The following is a 19,560-nucleotide window of genomic DNA, read 5'->3' as shown; positions in this document are numbered from 1 at the left end:
CCAGGGACTAAAGTAGCGGGGAAGGCCCAGGAGAAGACTGTGTGGCCAGGGAGGAGAGAAAAAAACCAACCAAGGGGGAAGAGAAAGGTGGAGGAAGATGGAAGCTTCCCAGGACCCCCAGCTAAGGTGGATCCCACCCCCCTGGCCACAGGAGGGAACCTAACCCTGGGGCAGGTAGGGACAGGGCTACTCACCATCTGATGTCTTCGGGCGCCGCAGGGTCACCCCTTCGGCAGACTCAACACGGGAACCGTGGGAATGTCGGCAAGCCACTGCAGATGCAGTCTGTGGGGACTGGGTGACCGGCGATGGTACAGAAGTACGCGCCCGCAGGGGGGGCAACTAAAGTGGAACACGATGGAGCCCCAGCCTGCAGCAGGTATAACGGTGGAGATCACCGAGACCTGCAGAAGAGAGAAAAAATAAAATAAAATAAAAAAATAAACAGCAGGACCTGCAAAAAAAGCAGGACAGGTCTGCCTCCTACGGACACTAGACAAAAAAACTGAATAGCCTTGTGCCTGTGGAGAGGGTATAGCCCAACGGGGAGGAGCCAACACTTTTTGTGTCTAGTGCCTCCTAGTGGTAGTTGGACATATACCCATGGTGCTGTGTCCCCCAATGCCATGCACGAGAAATGACATTAAAGAAACATTTATTATTTTTGTCCAATTTTTTCAGTCTTTTTATTATACATAATTACAATGACTTTTGTTTTGTGCCCGAGTTATTCAGTCACGTTATTAGATTGCACACTGTTAAACATGAATTGTTGTATGTGGTAGTTTCACTCTTCATCTCGGTTGCTGTGCTAGCACCCCGTGTTCTTAACAGATCTCTGCTTTGGAGTCTTAGATTTTGGTGGAAGATGAAGCGTGTGGAAGCGGCACTCCTCCAGTGGAATATCAGATTTTTTCACAAACCAAGGATGCAAGTAACCGTTATAAAAATCCTTGGCAGACATCTTCTTCCCGAGTTTTACAGTCCTGATGCCCACCCAACCATCCTGCCAACACAAAAAAAGCCAAAATGAAATATACATGACTAGCAGTGTATACAGGAAATGACTGCTCATTTACAGAGCTCCTAACTGTATAACCTCACAAGCTATAACTGGCCATATACACCAGGTATATCTCAGTGTCTCTGTTGTGCCCTGAGGAGTGTTTGTTTTAGGGCTCATGCACACTGTCCGGCCGTGGCCGTATTGCGGCCCGCAATATACGGGCACCGCTGTGTGCATCATGGATCGCGGACCCATTCACTTCAATGGGTCCACAATCCAGGAGATGCGGAACGGAGGCACGGATCGGAAGCACTACGGAGTGCTTCCATGGGTTTTCTGTCCGTGCCTCTGCACCGCAAAATAGTGCATGCAGTACTTTTTTTTGCGGTGCGGACAGATCACGGACCCATTCAAGTTGAATGGGTCTGGATCCATCCCGGCCACCGAACAGACGTTGGACAAATTGCGGTCCGCAATGCACGGAACGGCCAGCACACGGTCATGTGCATGAGCCCTTAAGAGAATATTTTTGAATACTGACTACAGCGTTTAGGTGTAGCAGAGCTGTGCTCACTTTTGGGCCTGGCTCAGAGTTCTATCTATCAAAGGACTGCAAGTGAATATACGGTATTTTTTAAGTGAGTGAATTAGGATGCACAAGCAATGCGTTCACACAACAGGATCAGCGCTGCTGCATCAATATTTGCATTAACCTCTTTTCAAAATTCAAAGCTAAGTAATAGAAGTACAATATCCAATCAAACCAAATATTTTTAGGATGCCTACCTTACACCGAACCACCATGATCTGTGGTGCAGAAAGATAACTAATTGAGCCAGGGAATCTGGGAAAATCTACAAAAAGGAAAGCGAGGACATATCAGAAACAAAAAATTATTGCCATTTTCTTTACAGGCACGCTTCAAGAATTAGTGCATGCAAAGTAAAAATTTTTTGCATGGCAGATGAAACTACATGAAAAACAGAGACAGACCTGATGTGATTAGGGAATCTGGAACTTCTACAAAGTCGAGGAGTTTAATGGGTGCACCCATCCATACGGCCTGTAGTGGCATCTGCAAGAAATCTGAGGTTTTACTCGTGTTTAGGCCTCTTGTACACAAACGTATTTTCATTCCGTTCCATTCATTTCAATGGGTCCGCAAAAAAAAAAACGGAAGGTGCTCAGTGTGCATTCCGTTTCCGTATTTCCGTTCACCATATCCTCACACACCAACAAGCGGAGGAGCATCTATCCCTCTGCAGCACGGCAATCCTGCACCATGGATGTCTGCTTCCAGGCTCTTATCTTGAATTTTTGAGTCTATTTTCTAGTGTAACCGTTTGACTGCAGTATATGCCTACCTGCGGCTATATACGGTACCTTTTGTTCTTTGTTTCTACATGTACTGAATCCCCCTGAGGAGTCGACACGACAGAAACGTGCCACGTCGGGAGGTCTGTAGTTATTTTATGTTTAATAGACTAGGGATCAGGTCCATAACTAGGGACAGGTATCCTGACGGGGTCGCCCTTTCCAGGGCGAGTGCTCTGTGTAGACAGGCAGTATGGGAGCAGTCCCCCTCCTACCAAGTATATAGGGTGAGATAGGGCACAGTATCTATACTCCCGTGACTGCATCTCTGTTCTACACTCCTTTTCATCAAGGCTCTACTCCCCTGCCACGCTGATCCTAGTCACCTGGTTGGTCAGGTAAGACTGCTTGCGTCCACACAGGCGCAGCAGTTTCATTGCTTACTTTTATTCCACTAGCAGTGGGGTATCTCTCATAGAACCCCTCTATATGTTTTGTATTTGTGTTGGTCAGGTAAGACTGCTAGCGTCCACATAGGCGCATCAGTTTCATTGCTTACCTTTGCTTTACCAGCAGTGGGGTATCTACCACAGAACCCCTGTATTATAAGTTTTGTATTGTTGATGCATCCTTTGGTGTATATTTTATTGCATATCTTATAAAGGTTATATTTTAAATAAGGATATTTCCCCACACTCTATTTGGTGGGCCTCTGGCAACCGTATTTCCGTTCTGCTAAAAGATAAAACTTGTCCTATTCTTGTCCGCATTACGGACAAGGATAGTACTGTTCTATGAAGGGCCAGCTGTTCCGTTCCGCAAAACAAGGAATGCACACGGATGTCAGTCGTATTTTTTGCGGACCGCATAATACATACGGTCGTGTGCAAGAGGCCTTAATGAGAACTGAATTATATGGTTAAGCTCTGATCACAGACTCAGACGCAGGCACTGATCCCCTAACCTGGACAGTATAAACAAAAACTAAAAAAGACAAAACAACATAAAAAAACAAGCCCTCAGAGCCATGTCGATGACTACTTAAACATGGACAGGAAGAAACAAAAAAAAATTGCTGGTCACTAAGGGTTAACCCAAAAACCACTGTGGCCAAATGTCCCCCAAAAAAATAATATATAACACTGTGGCTATAAAACACCTCTCCAAAAAAAGCTGTAAAAAATGAATACGTATCAGAGTTTTTCACAAGCAAAAAATAAATAAATAACCCAAGAGAAAACGTAGTGTGGCAGCATCCTAGTGCTCATGAGCAGGACAATAAAAAATTCTGCCCAGACAAAAACTTGTTTACCGCAAATCCAATGGCACATTCTAGTCGAACGATCTGTTCCGGAGTTTGTTCTGCCCACTTGACACAGCTCATGGCAGCCGTTATCTTGGGTGCTAAACAAAAAGTGAGAGTAATCAGAGCTTCCAGACTTGTCCCTTACCAGATCTGTATAGATCGTTATTAGACACTCCTATGATCAGACTACACATATCCATGCAGTATGTAATCTCCAAGGGGGTTAAATTAGTAAGGACTCACCAAATGTTGCTCCCTCTTTTGGTTGCTCTGTCGCAGTTCTTAGCCGTTCAGGTAAGTCTTTCAAAACGGACATAAGCTGTGAGAGAAGAAAACCATAAAAATGGCACACACGTGTTTGGGCAGGCCTGTAGAAAGCAGCCTCCTTCCTCACAAGACATCATTTACCCTTTACCATTTCAGCCCCCTGCTTGGACAGCACAGCTTCCAGCTCCTTAGAGGTACATTTTGGAGCAACGGGAAAGGTTTTCTGCATCACTATAGGTCCCACATCAAACCTAAATGAAAATGAATGAATTAGAATACCCACAGCCTAAATTCAAGGTGTCCCTTCAATTCCATTCTCCCACCCCATCTGATGCATGGTAGGTGGTACAGTTACTGCACAGCAGCCAGGGAGTATTGTGCATGGAAGCTCTCTGGGCATCACGTGGTTGCCTCTGCAGCCACTGGCGTCTCCCCACACCCTATGTCACATGGCAGGATGGTATTTCGAGGACAGACATTTATGGTATAGTCAGGAGACGCTGTATGCCAAAAATGTATTAATCATGGTTCTGGCTTTTTTTTCACTCATATAAGGGCTCATTCACATGGCTGTGTCCATTTTGCAGACACAGGCCGTGTGCACCCTCTGCATTGTGGTGGGGATCCATTGACAAAAATCATCTTTTTGTGTTTCCATATTCTTTTTATTTTTTGGGCATTTGTCTTAGTTAGGGTCTCAATTTTTTGCTGAAAGAGATAATGGTTTGATTAGTACCATTTTGGGGCACATATGAATCTTTAATCGCTTGGTATTACACTTTTTGTGATGTAAGGCGATAAAAATTTGTAATTTTTATGGCGATCTCCAGACGGGTTAGCGCATGTGATATTTTTTATAGATCAGGTTGTTACGGACACGGCGATGCCTAATATGTCTTTTTTTTTTTTATATATTTAGGTTTTACACAATAAGAGCATTTTTGAAACAAAAAAATCATGTTTTAGTGTCTCCATTTTCTGAAAGCCATATCATTATTTTTTGGGTGATTGTCTTAGGTAGGGGCTCAATTTTTGCGGGATGAGATGACGATTTTTTTGGTACTATTTTGGGGTACATATGACTCTTTTGATCACTTTTTATACCATCTTGTGGGAAGTGCGGTGGGCAATTCATTCATAGTTTTTCTTTTTTTTTTATGGCGTTCACAATGCGGTAAAAGTACGTGATCCTTTTATAGATCAGGTCGTTACGGACGCGGCGATGCCAAACATGTTTAGGCCTCTTTCAGACGGGCGTTGCGGGAAAATGTGCGGGTGCGTTACGGGAACAACCGCGATTTTTCCGCGCGAGTGCAAAACATTGTAATGCGTTTTGCACTCGCGTGAGAAAAATCGCACATGTTTGGTACCCAAACCCGAACTTCTTCACAGAAGTTCGGGCTTGGGATCGGTGTTCTGTAGATTGCTATTATTTTCCCTTATACCCATGTTATAAAGGGAAAATAATACATTCTGAATACAGAATGCATAGGAAAATAGCGCTGGAGGGGTTAAAAAAAAATAATAATAATAATTTAACTTACCTTAGTCCACTTGATAGCGCAGCCGGCATCTCCTTCTGTCTCCTTTCTTCAGGACCTGGGTAAAGGACCTGTGGTGACGTCACTCCGGTTGTCACATGGTCTATCACATGATTCATCACCATGGTAAAAGATCATGTGATGGATCATGTGATGACCGGAGTGACGTCACCACAGGTCCTTTACCCAGGTCCTGAAGAAAGGAGACAGAAGGAGATGCCGGGCAGCGCGAACAAGTGGACTAAGGCGAGTTAAATTTATTTAATTTTTTTTAACCCCTCCAGCGCTATTTTACTATGCATTCTGTATTCAGAATGCTATTATTTTCCCTTATAACCATGTTATAAGGGGAAATAATAATGATCGGGTCTCCATCCCGATCGTCTCCTAGCAACCGTGCGTGAAAATCGCACCGCATCTGCACTTGCTTGCGGATGCTTGCGATTTTCACGCAACCCCATTCACTTCTATGGGGCCTGCGTTGCGTGAAAAACGCAGAATATAGAGCATGCTGCGATTTTCACGCAACGCACAAGTGATGCGTGAAAATCACCGCTTATGTGCACAGCCCCATAAAAATGAATGGGTCGGTATTCAGTGCGGGTGCAATGCGTTCACCTCACGCATCGCATCCGCGCGGAATACTTGCCCGTGTGAAAGGGGCCTTAGTGTTTTTTTTTACATTTTTAACCAATTATATGTGCAGATATAGGAAGAAGTTAGATTTTTTTTTTTTACTTTTTCATTTTATTTTTACACTTTTTTTATTGAAGATCCAGTGGGTCTGATGCCTCTACAATACACTGCAGTACACTGTATAGTGAGTGTACTGCAGTGTATTGTCATTCACAGTAAGCCTGATCAGGCTCAGCTATACCATGGCAATCCGGATGCCTGTGAAGGCGTCCGGTTGTTGCCATGGTAACCATAGGGACACTGCCACAGCAGTGCAGCGGCCCGATGGGGGCGCTCCCTCCCTCAGTTTACCCTTTAAGCATCAGGCCACAGCAAAGCAGCGGCCCAATGGTTATCCCCTCCGTGCAGTGGTCCCTAAGGACCGCGGCAAGAAAGGTGTTAAACAGCTAACATCGGTGCCAGCACCGATGTCGGCCGTTTCAAGCAGAGTGTCAGCTGTATGTTACAGCTAACACTCTGCCCCGCTTCCGCCCTGCAAACCTTGACTATGTTACAGCTGACAGCAGAGGTCGCACTACATTTTTTCCAGAAGAGTAAAAATACTCTTAACAATTTTGAGGAGTATTTTTACCCGAGGAGGAGTACAGATTCTGCGGTAATTCACATATACACTGCTCAAAAAAATAAAGGGAACACTTAAACAACACAATGTAACTCCAAGTCAATCACACTTCTGTGAAATCAAACTGTCCACTTAGGAAGCAACACTGAGTGACAATCAATTTCACATGCTGTTGTGCAAATGGGATAGACAAAAGGTGGAAATTATAGGCAATTAGCAAGACACCCCCAATAAAGGAGTGGTTCTGCAGGTGGTGACCACAGACCACTTCTCAGTTCCTATGCTTACTGGCTGATGTTTTGGTCACTTTTGAATGCTGGCGGTGCTTTCACTCTAGTGGTTGCATGAGACGGAGTCTACAACCCACACAAGTGGCTCAGGTAGTGCAGCTTTTCCAGGATGGCACATCAATGCGAGCTGTGGCAAGGTTTGCTGTGTCTGTCAGCGTAGTGTCCAGAGCATGGAGGCGCTACCAGGAGACAGGCCAGTACATCAGGAGACGTGGAGGAGGCCGTAGGAGGGCAACAACCCAGCAGCAGGACCGCTACCTCCGCCTTTGTGCAAGGAGGAACAGGAGCACTGCCAGAGCCCTGCAAAATGACCTCCAGCAGGCCACAAATGTGCATGTGTCTGCTCAAACGGTCAGAAACAGACTCCATGAGGGTGATGTGAGGGCCCGACGTCCACAGGTGGGGGTTGTGCTTACAGCCCAACACCGTGCAGGACGTTTGGCATTTGCCAGAGAACACCAAGATTGGCAAATTCGCCACTGGCGCCCTGTGCTCTTCACAGATGAAAGCAGGTTCACACTGAGCACATGTGACAGACGTGACAGAGTCTGGAGACGCCGTGGAGAACGTTCTGCTGCCTGCAACATCCTCCAGCATGACCGGTTTGGCATTGGGTCAGTAATGGTGTGGGGTGGCATTTCTTTGGAGGGCCGCACAGCCCTCCATGTGCTCGCCAGAGGTAGCCTGACTGCCATTAGGTACCGAGATGAGATCCTCAGACCCCTTGTGAGACCATATGCTGGTGCGGTTGGCCCTGGGTTCCTCCTAATGCAAGACAATGCTAGACCTCATGTGGCTGGAGTGTGTCAGCAGTTCCTGCAAGACGAAGGCATTAATGCTATGGACTGGTCCGCCCGTTCCCCAGACCTGAATCCAATTGAGCACATCTGGGACATCATGTCTCGCTCTATCCACCAACGTCACGTTGCACCACAGACTGTCCAGGAGTTGGCAGATGCTTTAGTCCAGGTCTGGGAGAAGATCCCTCAGGGGACCGTCCGCCACCTAATCAGGGGCATGCACAGGTGTTGTAGGGAAGTCATACAGGCACGTGGAGGCCACACACACACTACTGAGCCTCATTTTGACTTGTTTTAAGGACATTACATCAAAGTTGGATCAGCCTGTAGTGTGTTTTTCCACTTTAATTTTGAGTGTGACTCCAAATCCAGACCTCCATGGGTTGAAAAATTTGATTTCCATTTTTAATTTTTGTGTGATTTTGTTGTCAGCACATTCAACTATGTAAAGAACAAAGTATTTCAGAAGAATATTTTATCAACTCAGATCTAGGATGTGTTATTTTTGTGTTCCCTTTATTTTTTTGAGCAGTGTATAATGCATAGGCCCACATAACGTTATGAGGCTGATATTTCTGCAGGGAAACCTAAAACTAGTCTCTTATGCAGAAATAAATGTAGACAATTTAAGATTTATCCAACATCATACAAGATAAGACCACTGCTGCCACACACGGCGCCCACCTGACGCTACCACACACGGCGCCCACCTGATGCTGCCTACCACAGCGCCCACCTGAAACTACTATATACATATTACACAAACAGCTCTACCACATGCCCATTACACAGATAGTTTGCTATATACACGTTGCACACACCACACAGCTCTGCTACATGTCCATTACACAGATAGAACTACTGTGTGCACATTACACACAGACAACTGCACAATGCACTGGTTACACTGACATAGCCCTGCTTTATACACACCTTCCATACATAAAGCACCTCTGCATTCTCCACCAGTACAGTCACATGGCTGATCACATGACTGTCATCACCACAGGTCCTGTAACCACAATGTAGTCTGGAGCTGCTCCTGGTGAGAGAGATGTCCGTGAGGGGCGGGGCTTCATGTGTGCCGGACCTGGCAGCTTCTGATACAGCGCTCCTGACTAGAGGAGAGGAGGAGGAGGGAGACAGTGCCCGCTCCCTGTGCACACAGGAGGAGTTACAGAAGATCTGTCAGATGACGGATTCTCTGTAAACTCACTGAGCGCAGCCTGCTGTGCATAGGAAGCACAGCAGGCTGTAGAACAAAAAACGAAATAAGATAGATAAATAGAACCAATTGGAAAAATGATTTTCTCCACAAAATAAATTAAACTAGTGTCATTTTTTATTTTACAAAAGGTATCCATATCCTTTAATTGAAAAAAAAATTATAACGGCCAATTTGCCATTTTTTGTCACTTCAACTCCCCAATTTTTTTTTTATAAAAAGTGATTAAAAAGTCACACACACGTCAAAAGTGGTATCACTGAAAAGTACAGTTCGTCCTGCAAAAAATTAGCCCTCGCACACCTCCATAAGCGGAACTACAAAAAAAAGTTATGGGGTCAGAATATGGTGATGAAAAAAACTAAAAAAAAAATTTTAAGGTTTTTATTTCTGTCTTCTACTTTGCAGACTCCACAACAAGCGATCAGCGTCTGCGCAGTAGAATAATTTCCTGCTTCCAGTATCCTGGCCTTGGAACACAGCTGACTACAGAAGCAAACATGCGCACTGACAAAGCCGGTAGCGGTGGCCTCTCGGCTGCGCTCAATGGACGCAATACCGGCAGGACAGGGGAACCTATGGAGCCATGTTGAGTGATGTCGTATCAAGGGGACACAGCTGCAAAACCAATCCATGGGCCCCATTTGCAGCAGCAGCCAGTACAAGAAACACATGAAAAAGAACATGTATCCAAGTCAATGAAGACAACAACAGCAGCAGGGACAGAAATACAGTGAACAATATTGCAACCCCTTTAAGCTTCTTAGCAATAAGCATTCTTAGGCCTCATGCACACGACCGTTGTTGTGTTCCGTGTCCGTTGTTCCGTTTTCCGTGATTTTCTGCGGACCCATTGACTTTCAATGGGTTCGTTGAAAACTCGGATAATGCACCGTTTGTCAGCCGCGTCCATTATCCGCGTTTCCAGTCCGTCAAAAAAATATGACCTGTCCTATTTTTTTCACGGACAACGGTTCGCGGACCTATTCAAGTCAATGGGTCCGTGAAAAAACACGGAGGCACACAAGATTGTCATCCGCGTCTGTGATCCGTGTCTGTTTTTTTTCCTATCAATTGCAAGGCAAACTAGACTTAGATTTTTTTTTCACTTTTCAGGTCTGGTGATCCTCCAAAAATCAAGGAAGACACACGGAAACAAAAACGGAAACGGATCACGGAACCCCATTTTGCGGACCGTGAAAAAATACTGTCGTGTGCATGAGGCCCTATACAAAGCAGGAGCAGACATATAGCAAAGCATGGCCCCCAATCATTCGTCATCATTGTCTTGGTTCTGCTTTAGCTCGTCATGCTGCCTTCCACCATTACAGTGGATATAAAAAGTCTACACACCCCTGTTAAAATGTCAGGTTCCTGTGATGTAAAAAAAAAATGAGACAAAGATAAATCATTTCAGAACTTTTTCCACCTTTAGGGTCCATTCACACGTCCGTGTGTGTTTTGCAGATCCGTGGATCCACAAAACACGCACATCGCCGGCATTCTCATAGAAAATGCCTTTTCTTGTCCGCAATTGCGGACAAGAATAGGACATGTTCTATTTTTTTCAGGATCGGAATTGCGGACCCATCGTGCTGCCCCATAGAAATAAATGGGTCTGCAATTCCGTTCCGCAAAATGTGGAACGAAATTGCGGACGTGTGAATGGACCCTTAATGTGACCTATAAACTGTACAACTCAATTGAAAAACAAACTGAAATCTTTTAGGTGGAGGGAAGAAAAAATAAATAAATAAAATAATAATATGGTTGCATAAGTGTGCACACCCTTAAACTAATACTTTGTTGAAGCACCTTTTGATTTTATTACAGCACTCAGTCTTTTTGGGTATGAGTCTATCAGCATGGCACATTTTGACTTGGCAAGATTTGCCCACTCTTCTTTGCAAAAACACTCCAAATCTGTCAGATTGCGAGGGCATCTCCTGTGCACAGCCCTCTTCAGATCACCCCACAGATTTTCAATCGGATTCAGGTATGGGCTCTGGCTGGGCCATTACAAAACTTGAATCTTCTAACAAAAAAGAGATTGCGCTGCCGAAGGAATATTCCTTTTCTTTTCCTCTCTCCTCCTGAGAGAGCTCCTGAAGAAGCGTTGTAGCGAAACCCGGGTCGGGCGTCTGTGCAGGCTGATCTGAATGCTTGTTATATTTTTTATTTTGGGAGTATAATAAAAAAAAAAAAAAAAAAAAAAAATCGCACCCCTAAGTGCTTCACTATCCTCCGCGTTTCTTTGGTTTATGAGGAAACCAGGATTTATGAGAAGATTAAGGACTACCAGATAAGGTGTTTGCTGAAGCCTATGGAGATGTGGGGGCACAAGTGGTGATAAATACGCACACTGTGAATGGAATCTTGCGAGTATATTTCTTCCTTGCGGTTGTAAAACACAGTGGCAGTACTTCACCGTATGGAGTTTCTATTTGCACTCTGCAGGCACTTGTAGATCTGAGAAGGATTTTGTTACATCCTATGAACCTGGTGAAAACCTAGTTCTCTTCCCCTTTAATCCGAGGAGAGAGGAAAAGAAAAGAAAAGGAATATTCCTTCGGCAGCGCAGTCTCTTTTTTGTTTGAACCTTGGCTAAGTGACAATAACCCACGTCACTATTTGCGGCTAGCAGCGCAGAGGAATTAATGTAAGACAACCAGAGACATTTCTCCTTTGTATTTTGAATCTTCTTCTGGTGAAGCCATTCCTTTGTTGATTTGGATGTATGCTTTGGGTCGTTGTCATGCTGAAAGATGAAGTTCCTCTTCATGTTCAGCTTTCTAGCAGAAGCCTGAAGGTTTTTTGCCAATATTGACTGGTATTTGGAACTGTTCATAATTCCCTCTAGCTTAACTAAGGCCCCAGTTCCAGCTAAAGAAAAACAGCCCCTTGGCATGATGCTGCCACCACCATGCTTCACTGTGGGTATGGTGTTCTTTTGGTGATGTGCAGTGTTGTTTTTGAGCCAAACATATCTTTTGGAATTCTGGCCAAAAAGTCCAACCTTGGTTTCATCAGACCATAACACCTTTTCCCACATGCTTTTGGGAGACTTCAGATGTGTTTTTGCTAAAATGTAGCCTGGCTTGGATGTTTTTCTTCGTAAGAAAAGGCTTTCAACTTGCCTCTCTACCCCATAGCCGAGACATATGAAGAATATGGGAGATTGTTGTCATATGTACCACACAGCCAGTACTTGCCAGATATTCCTGCAGCTTCTTTAATGTTGCTGTAGGCCTCTTGGTAGCCTCCCAGACCAGTTTTCTTCTCGTCTTTTCATCAATTTTGGAGGAACGTCCAGTTCTTGGTAATGTTACTGTTGTGCCATATTTTCTCCACTTGATGATGACTGTCTTCACTGTGTTCCATGGTATATCTAATGCCTTGGAAATTCTTTTGTACCCTTCTCCTGACTGACGTTTAACAATGAGATCCCTCTGATGCTTTGGAAGCTCTCTGTGGACCATGGCTTTTGCTGTGGGATGCGACTAAGAAAATTTCAGGAAAGACCAACTAGAGCAGCTGAACTTTATTTGGGGTTAATAAGAGGCACTTTAAATGATGGCAGGTGTATGCTGACTCCTATTTAACATGATTTTGAATGTGATTGCTTAATTCTGAACACAGCTACATCCCCAGTTTTTTTTTTTTTTTTCGTTTTCTTCCCTCCACCTAAAAGATTTCAGTTTGTTTTTCAATTGAGTTGTACAGTTTATAGGTCACATTAAAGGTGGAAAAAGTTCTGAAATTATTTATCTTTGTCAAATTTTTTTACAGCACAGAAACCTGACATTTTAACAGGGGTGTGTAAACTTTTTATATCCACTGTACATGTACACACATTCTGTACCTCTTTGGTCTGATCTGCATGATGGTGACTCCAGTCTTCTGATCTCCACTCAGTACTGTATGGATTAAAGGAGCTGGCCCTCGCCATCTGGGGAGGAGGCTGGGGTGTACATTCAAGATCCCGCTGAAATGATCAAGTCGAGTCAGAAATGTCCAAACAGATTCATCCATTTTGTGCATCACTGTAATTTACCTACTATGGAAACTTTAAAATGAGGTCTTCACTGAGGAGTCGCCCAAACGATGCCACCACTCCAACATCAAACTGGTCACAGGGGCCAATGTCAGGCCATTCATGGAGTGGGATCCCCTCGTCTGAAGCATAGTTCGCCACTGGAAGACCTTTTGGCAATAAGGTGGGCAGTGAAACCACCTCTAGTTTTCCAACTACTTCCTCTTGTGCCTTTCTGCTTTGCCCGTACAAACATAACAGAAAGATGGAGATTAGTGACATCAAAGTATGAAAACTGGCCATACACGAGATAACGGTCGGAAATCAGTCCGTCTAAAGCGATCAGCCCAGTTTTCATGTTTATTTCACTAGGGAGAGGAAGACAAGGTGCTGCAGCTCATCTGCCACTGATATGCTCAATGTTTCGTTCCCCTCCATCTCTGCCATTTTGGGGTCTGTCAGATGGACAATACCAATTATGTTTATTTTTTATTATTTATTTATGTGTTAAATGGTGAAGGGGCGGTGCTTTACATTTTTACTTTTTTTTTATTGTTTCACTGTTCTTTTAAGGCCTCTTTCACAAGAGCGAGTTTTCCATCTGTGTGTGATGCGTGAAGCAAATGCATAGCATCCAGACTGAAACCTGACCCATTCATTTCAATAATCTGTGTACACGGGCAATGTTTTTCACGCATCATTTCTATATTGTGCATCCAGATACAATGCATTTTTCACTGATGGCTGCTAGAAGATGTAGTTGGTAATTCTTCCTTTTTTTTCTTCACGCACGTGAAAAACACATCAAAAACTGATTGCACCTGCGTGGAAAAAACAAACACTGAAAACAAGACTGACTGAACTTGCGTGCAAAACCATCAATTTTTCATGAACAGATCCTGACACAATCCGTATCGTTCGTGTGCATGAGGCCTTATACTGATAACCTACCCTCTGGTTAAGTCATCAGTGTCTGATCAGTGGGGGTCGGCACCCCCGCCACTCATCTTTTTGAAGAGAAGGCCGGGCGCCCTACCAGCGCGGCCTTCCCTTCATTGTTTGCCTGCTCGCCGTCGACATCGCAGTGTTGAGCAGGTGTAATCACAAGCCGTCCCATTCACTTTTCTGGAACACCTCATTCCTATACATTTGAACAGGAAGGAGCTGTCCCATAGAAGTGAATGGGACGACTTGTGATTACACCTGCTCAACGCTGCGATGTCGACGGCGAGCAGGCAAACAATTAAGACAAGGCTGCCTTTCCTTCAAACAGCTGATCAGCAGGGGTGCCAGGTGTCCGACCCCCGCTGATCTGATATTGATTACCTAGGCTCAGGACAGGTCATCAATATTAAAATCCCAGAAAACCCCTTTAACCACCTAAGGCCTCTTTCAGACGAGCGTTGCGGGAAAATGTGCGGGTGCGTTGCAGGAACATGCGCGATTTTTCCGCGCGAGTGCAAAACATTGTAATGAGTTTTGCACTCGCGTGAGAAAAATCGGCATGTTTGGTACCCATACATGGGATCGGTGTTCTGTAGATTGTATTATTTTCCCTTATAACATGGTTATAAGGGAAAATAATAGCATTCTGAATACAGAATGCATAGTAAAATAGCGCTGGAGGGGTTAAAAAAGATAAATTAACTGACCTTAATCCACTTGATCGCAGAGCCGGCATCTCTTCTGACTTCTTTCTTTGCTATGTGCAACAACAGGAACTGTGGTGACGTCACTCCGGTCATCACATGGTCCATCACATGATCCATCACCATGGTAAAAGATCATGTGATGGATCATGTGATGACCAGAGTGATGTCACCACAGGTCCTGTTGCTGCACATAGCAAAGAAAGAAGTCAGAAGAGATGCCGGCTCTGCGATCAAGTGGATTAAGGTCAGTTAATTTATCTTTTTTAACCCCTCCAGCGCTATTTTACTATGCATTCTGTATTCAGAATGCTATTATTTTCCCTTATAACCATGTTATAAGGGAAAATAATAATGATCGAGTCCCCATCCGGATCGTCTCCTAGCAACCGTGCGTGAAAATCGCACCGCATCCGCACTTGCTTGCGGATGCTTGCGATTTTAACGCAACCCCATTCATTTCTATGGGGTCTGCGTTACGTGAAAAACGCACAAAATAGAGCATGCTGCGATTTTCACGCAACGCACAAGTGATGTGTGAAAATCACCGCTCATGTGCACAGCCCCATAGAAATGAATGGGTCGGGATTTAGTGCGGGTGCAATGCGTTCAACTCACGCATCGCATCCGCGCGGAATACTCGCCCGTGTGAAAGGGGCCTAACTGTTTTGGAGGAGAATGAGGGAGCAGCTAACAGGCTGCAGGAGGAAAGGAAAAAAATTGTAAAAAAGAATGTGGTATTATAATCAGTGTACGGACCCACATAATCAAATTATGTTTTTTTTACCCAACAGCGAACACCGTATATAAATTCCACAAAATAATGTAAAAATTGCTGTTTTTTAATCTTAAAAATAAAATAAACATTATTTAATACACTATATAGACCCCAAAATGGTTCCTAAAAAACCTACAACTACCCGCAAAATAAAAATTTAGAAGAAAAAATTTAAAAGTTATGACTGCTAGAACACAAAATAGTATTGGTCCTTAGGGCTAAAATTAATGATGTCACTAAAGGGTTAAAAAGTTAACTGTGTCCCCCGAGTTGTGCGCCAACAAGATTTACTGCAGACACGCATTAAAAATCTACAATAAAAAAGTGACTTTTTTGGGAGGGTTTTTTCCATTTTAATGCGATTGGCTACTTTCACACTAGCGTTTTTACTGGATCCGGCAGGGTTCCACAAAAACGCTTTCATTACTGATAATACAACCTTCTGCATCCGTTATGAACGGATCCGGTAGTATTATCTTTAACCTCTTAAGGACACAGGGCGTACCTGTACGCCCTGTGTATTTCCGATCACCGTCGCGCGGCGGGCGGTCATCAGAACTGGGTGCCTGCTGAAATCACCCTGAAATCACGCAGGCACCCTGGGTCAATGCCGAGGGGGGGTCCTGTGACCCCCCGTATCGGCAATCGCTGGGGATTAACCCCGTCTATGCCGCTACCGCGGCATAGAAGGGGTTTGTGTTTGAGGGAGCCCAAGGAGTCCCTGCGCTGCTGTGGCTGGGACTCAATGTCTCGTCTCAGAAGGCAGCCCGATGCCGTGTAGAGGCTGCCCAATGCCTTGCACGGCATCGGGAACTGCCTTCTACGGGAGCCGAGTAGATCCAGCCTCAGGCTGGGTCTCCTAGGCAACCTGTTAGTGTATTACTCTGTGTAATACACTAACAGGCAATGCATTACAATACAGATGTATTGTAATGCATTACAGAGGGGATCAGACCCCCAAAAGTGATCAGAAATAAAGTAAAGAAAAAAAAAGTTAAAAAAATATATGTTTTTAATAAAATTTAAATTAATAAAGTAAAAAAAACAAAAAAAAAAACGCTGCTTTCCCCTTATTTTATAATAAAAAACAGAAAGAAAAAAAACATTAGGTATCGCCGCGTCCGTAATGACCGGCTCTATAAATATATCACATGATCCACCCTGTCCGATAAATACCTTAAAAAAAATATATAAAAACGGTGTAAAAAAAAGCCATTTTTGTCACCCTACATCACAAAAAGTGCAACACCAAATGATTAAAAAGGCGTATGCCCCCAAAATAGTGCCAATCTAACAGTCACCTCATCCTGCAAAAAATTAGCCCTTACCGAAGCCAATCGCCCAAAAAAAAAAAAAAAAACTATGGCTCAGAATATGGAGACACTAAAACCTCTTTTTTTTTTGGTTTAAAAAATGCTAGCATTGTGTAAAACTTAGGCCTCATGCACACGGCCGTGTTCTGCAGCCGAGAGCGGTCCGTGGTAACACGGCCTGGATTCCTGTTGAGAGCAGGAGCGCACGGCGTCATTGGTTGCTATGACGCTGTGCGCTTCATGACGCCGCTGCACTACAGTAATACACTATACGAGTGTATTACTGTAGTGCAGTGGCGTCATGAAGCGCACGGCGTCATAGCAACCAATGACGCCGTGCGCTCCTGCTCTCAACAGGAATCCAGGCCGTGTTACCACGGACCGCTCTCGGCCGCGGAACACGGCCCTGTGCATGAGGCCTTAAGTAAATAAAAAAAAAGGGATCATATTAGGTATCGCCGCATCCGTAAGAACCTGCTCTATAAAAATATCACATGACCTAACCCCTCAGATGAACACTGTAAAAAAAAAAAAAAAAGTCGTAAAAAAAGCTATTTTTTGTCACCTTACATCACAAAAAGTGTAATAGCAAGCGATCAAAAAGTCTTACGCACCCAAAAATAGTGCCAATCAAACAGTCATCTCATCCGGAAAAAAATTAGCCCATACACAAGACAGTCGCCCAAAAAATAAATAAAACTGGCTTTCAGAATGTGGAGACACTAACTAAAGAATCACTTTAAAAAAAATATATGCTTTGTTATGTAAAACTGAAACAAATAACCAAAAAAAGTTGTCATATTTGGTATTATCGCGTCCGTGACAACCTGCTCTATAAAAATACCACATTATCTAACCTGTCAGATGAATGTTGTAAATAACAAAAAATAAAAACTGTGCCAAAACAGCTATTTCTTGTTACCTTGCCTCACAAAAAGTGTAATATAGAGCAACCAAAAATCATATGTACCCTAAAATAGTACCAACAAAACTGCCACCATATCCCGTAGTTTCCAAAATGGAGTCACTTTTTTGGAGTTTCTACTGGAAAATCGGCCCAAAAAGTGACATTTTGTCCGCATTGACAATGAATGGGGACAAAACGGAAGCGGTTTTTTTTCCGGTATTGAGACCCTATGACGGATCGCAATCCCGGAAAATATTAACGCTAGTGTGAGAGTAGCCTTAGGCCTCATGCACACGACCGTAGTTCGGGTCCGCAGTTTTGGCGGCACAGATGCGGACCCATTCACTTCAATGGGGCCGCAAAAGATGCGGACAGCACTCAGTGTGCTGTCCGCATCCGTTGCCCACACAAAAAAATATAACATGTCCTATCGCGGACAAGAATAGGCAGTTATATGTAAAGGCTGTCCGTGCCGTTCTGCAAATTGCGGAACGTATACGGACGCCATCCGTGTTTTGCGGATCCGCGGACCACAAAACACACCACGGTCGCATGCAGCTCACTATGACAGGTCCGAGAGCCTTCAAAAGGCAAAATGCTGTCATACCAACCAATTGTAGACATACGGATCTCTGATGAGAGGTCACAAAGACCCCCCTGCTTCTATCTAACCCCTCAGATGCCACAGTCACTACTGACCATGGTTTTTGAGATGTAGAGATAGAGTAGAGCGCTTAGCGACCTCCGGCAGTCCCATTGAGTGGCAGTGTTCAGGATCTTGTTCTCATGATCGTGGGGGTCTCAGTGTCAGACCTCAATGATATAAAAGCTATCCACTATCCATTATCCAAGGGACAACGCGTTTCCAGACTACCCCTTTAAGGGGAATGTCACACCAAGAACAATCCCTTTCCATATATCAGAAGGGCCTTGTAATAGTATACAGGGGGGTAGGTGGACACACTGACAGCATCAGCTGGTTCTCTCTGGACCCCCAGCTGTAGCTGCCCTCACCTCTGCTTGTTCAGGCTCTTCAGACATTCCAGAGCAAACTCATCTGTGCCAAAGAACATGACCTTCCATGGAGGGCGTGTCCGACTACACCCGTCACTGACTGACAGTCGGTGGCCGCCGCTATACAGCCGCACTTGCCCGCAGCCAGGGCACTTCCGGTCCTGTCCATGGCCTCTAGCGGTGCCCTGTGTGCAGGAGCTCCATGGTCGGTAACCGGCTGATAACATCTCCCGGTTACATCTCCAGACACCGGACGTTCTCCAAGACGCCGCCCGCACTGCTCTACGTCTATCCCCGAGAAGCAGAGTATTGTCCCGCACTGTCACAGGCGGGGTGTCCCCTCCGCATGCCACACGTCCATCCCCTGGATGTGCTCCCCACATGCGAATCCTGGAGTGGCAGACATATTCCAGCCGGGACAGCGCTCTCCACGGCGGGGTATATAGGCCCATAATTCCGTACAGTGACCGTAATTTCACATTCAACAGTGCCTATAACCTCCCGGGCCGCAGCATCGCATGGGCGCAGCCATCTTGGACGTGTGGTGCGCGTGTCAAACATGTCCGCCAGGAACTATAGCGACAGGAAGGTTCCTAGGAATAGTAACTACCGTTATTAGTTATCCCTTTTAATATCTCCACTCATTGAACAAGTATCTTGTCCCCGTCACTGTAATGATTTCTTTCCTGTTATCAGCCATTTCCATGTACTGGCGAAAACATTAGGTGCATTTATTATTATCGCTTGTGTATAGCAGTGGATGTGGCTCCAGAGGCTGGAGTCACATATAGCTGGGTTGTGGCGTTTTTTTTGTGGGATTTTTTTGTGTGGCTTTTTTTTTCTTCCTGTAAAACACCAG

The 19,560-nt window shown here is 44.6% G+C and overlaps 1 protein-coding gene across 2 annotated transcripts; it reads right to left on the bottom strand.

Annotated features, from left to right (window-relative positions):
• Window positions 1-660: 660 nt before the first annotated feature.
• MTFMT (mitochondrial methionyl-tRNA formyltransferase) lies at window positions 661-19,242 on the bottom strand. 2 transcript variants are annotated; one of them, XM_040415781.1, is made up of 9 exons: window positions 18,702-19,242; window positions 13,066-13,275; window positions 12,870-12,992; window positions 4,042-4,144; window positions 3,870-3,945; window positions 3,633-3,724; window positions 2,000-2,081; window positions 1,793-1,860; window positions 661-1,006 (listed from the first exon to the last, which is right to left on the bottom strand). In XM_040415781.1, the coding sequence occupies exons 1-9, from the start codon at window positions 19,151-19,153 to the stop codon at window positions 812-814; spliced, it is 1,401 nt and encodes a 466-aa protein (XP_040271715.1). In that variant the 5' UTR covers window positions 19,154-19,242; the 3' UTR covers window positions 661-811. The 2 variants fall into 2 exon arrangements, with proteins under 2 accessions (XP_040271715.1, XP_040271716.1); XM_040415782.1 differs by lacking the exon at window positions 18,702-19,242 and having other exon boundaries at window positions 13,062-13,200.
• Window positions 19,243-19,560: the final 318 nt, after the last annotated feature.

Source organism: Bufo bufo, chromosome 1 (assembly GCF_905171765.1).
Source record: "Bufo bufo chromosome 1, aBufBuf1.1, whole genome shotgun sequence".
Taxonomy (NCBI): domain Eukaryota; kingdom Metazoa; phylum Chordata; class Amphibia; order Anura; family Bufonidae; genus Bufo; species Bufo bufo.
This window is presented reverse-complemented; position numbering and strand designations above follow the sequence as displayed.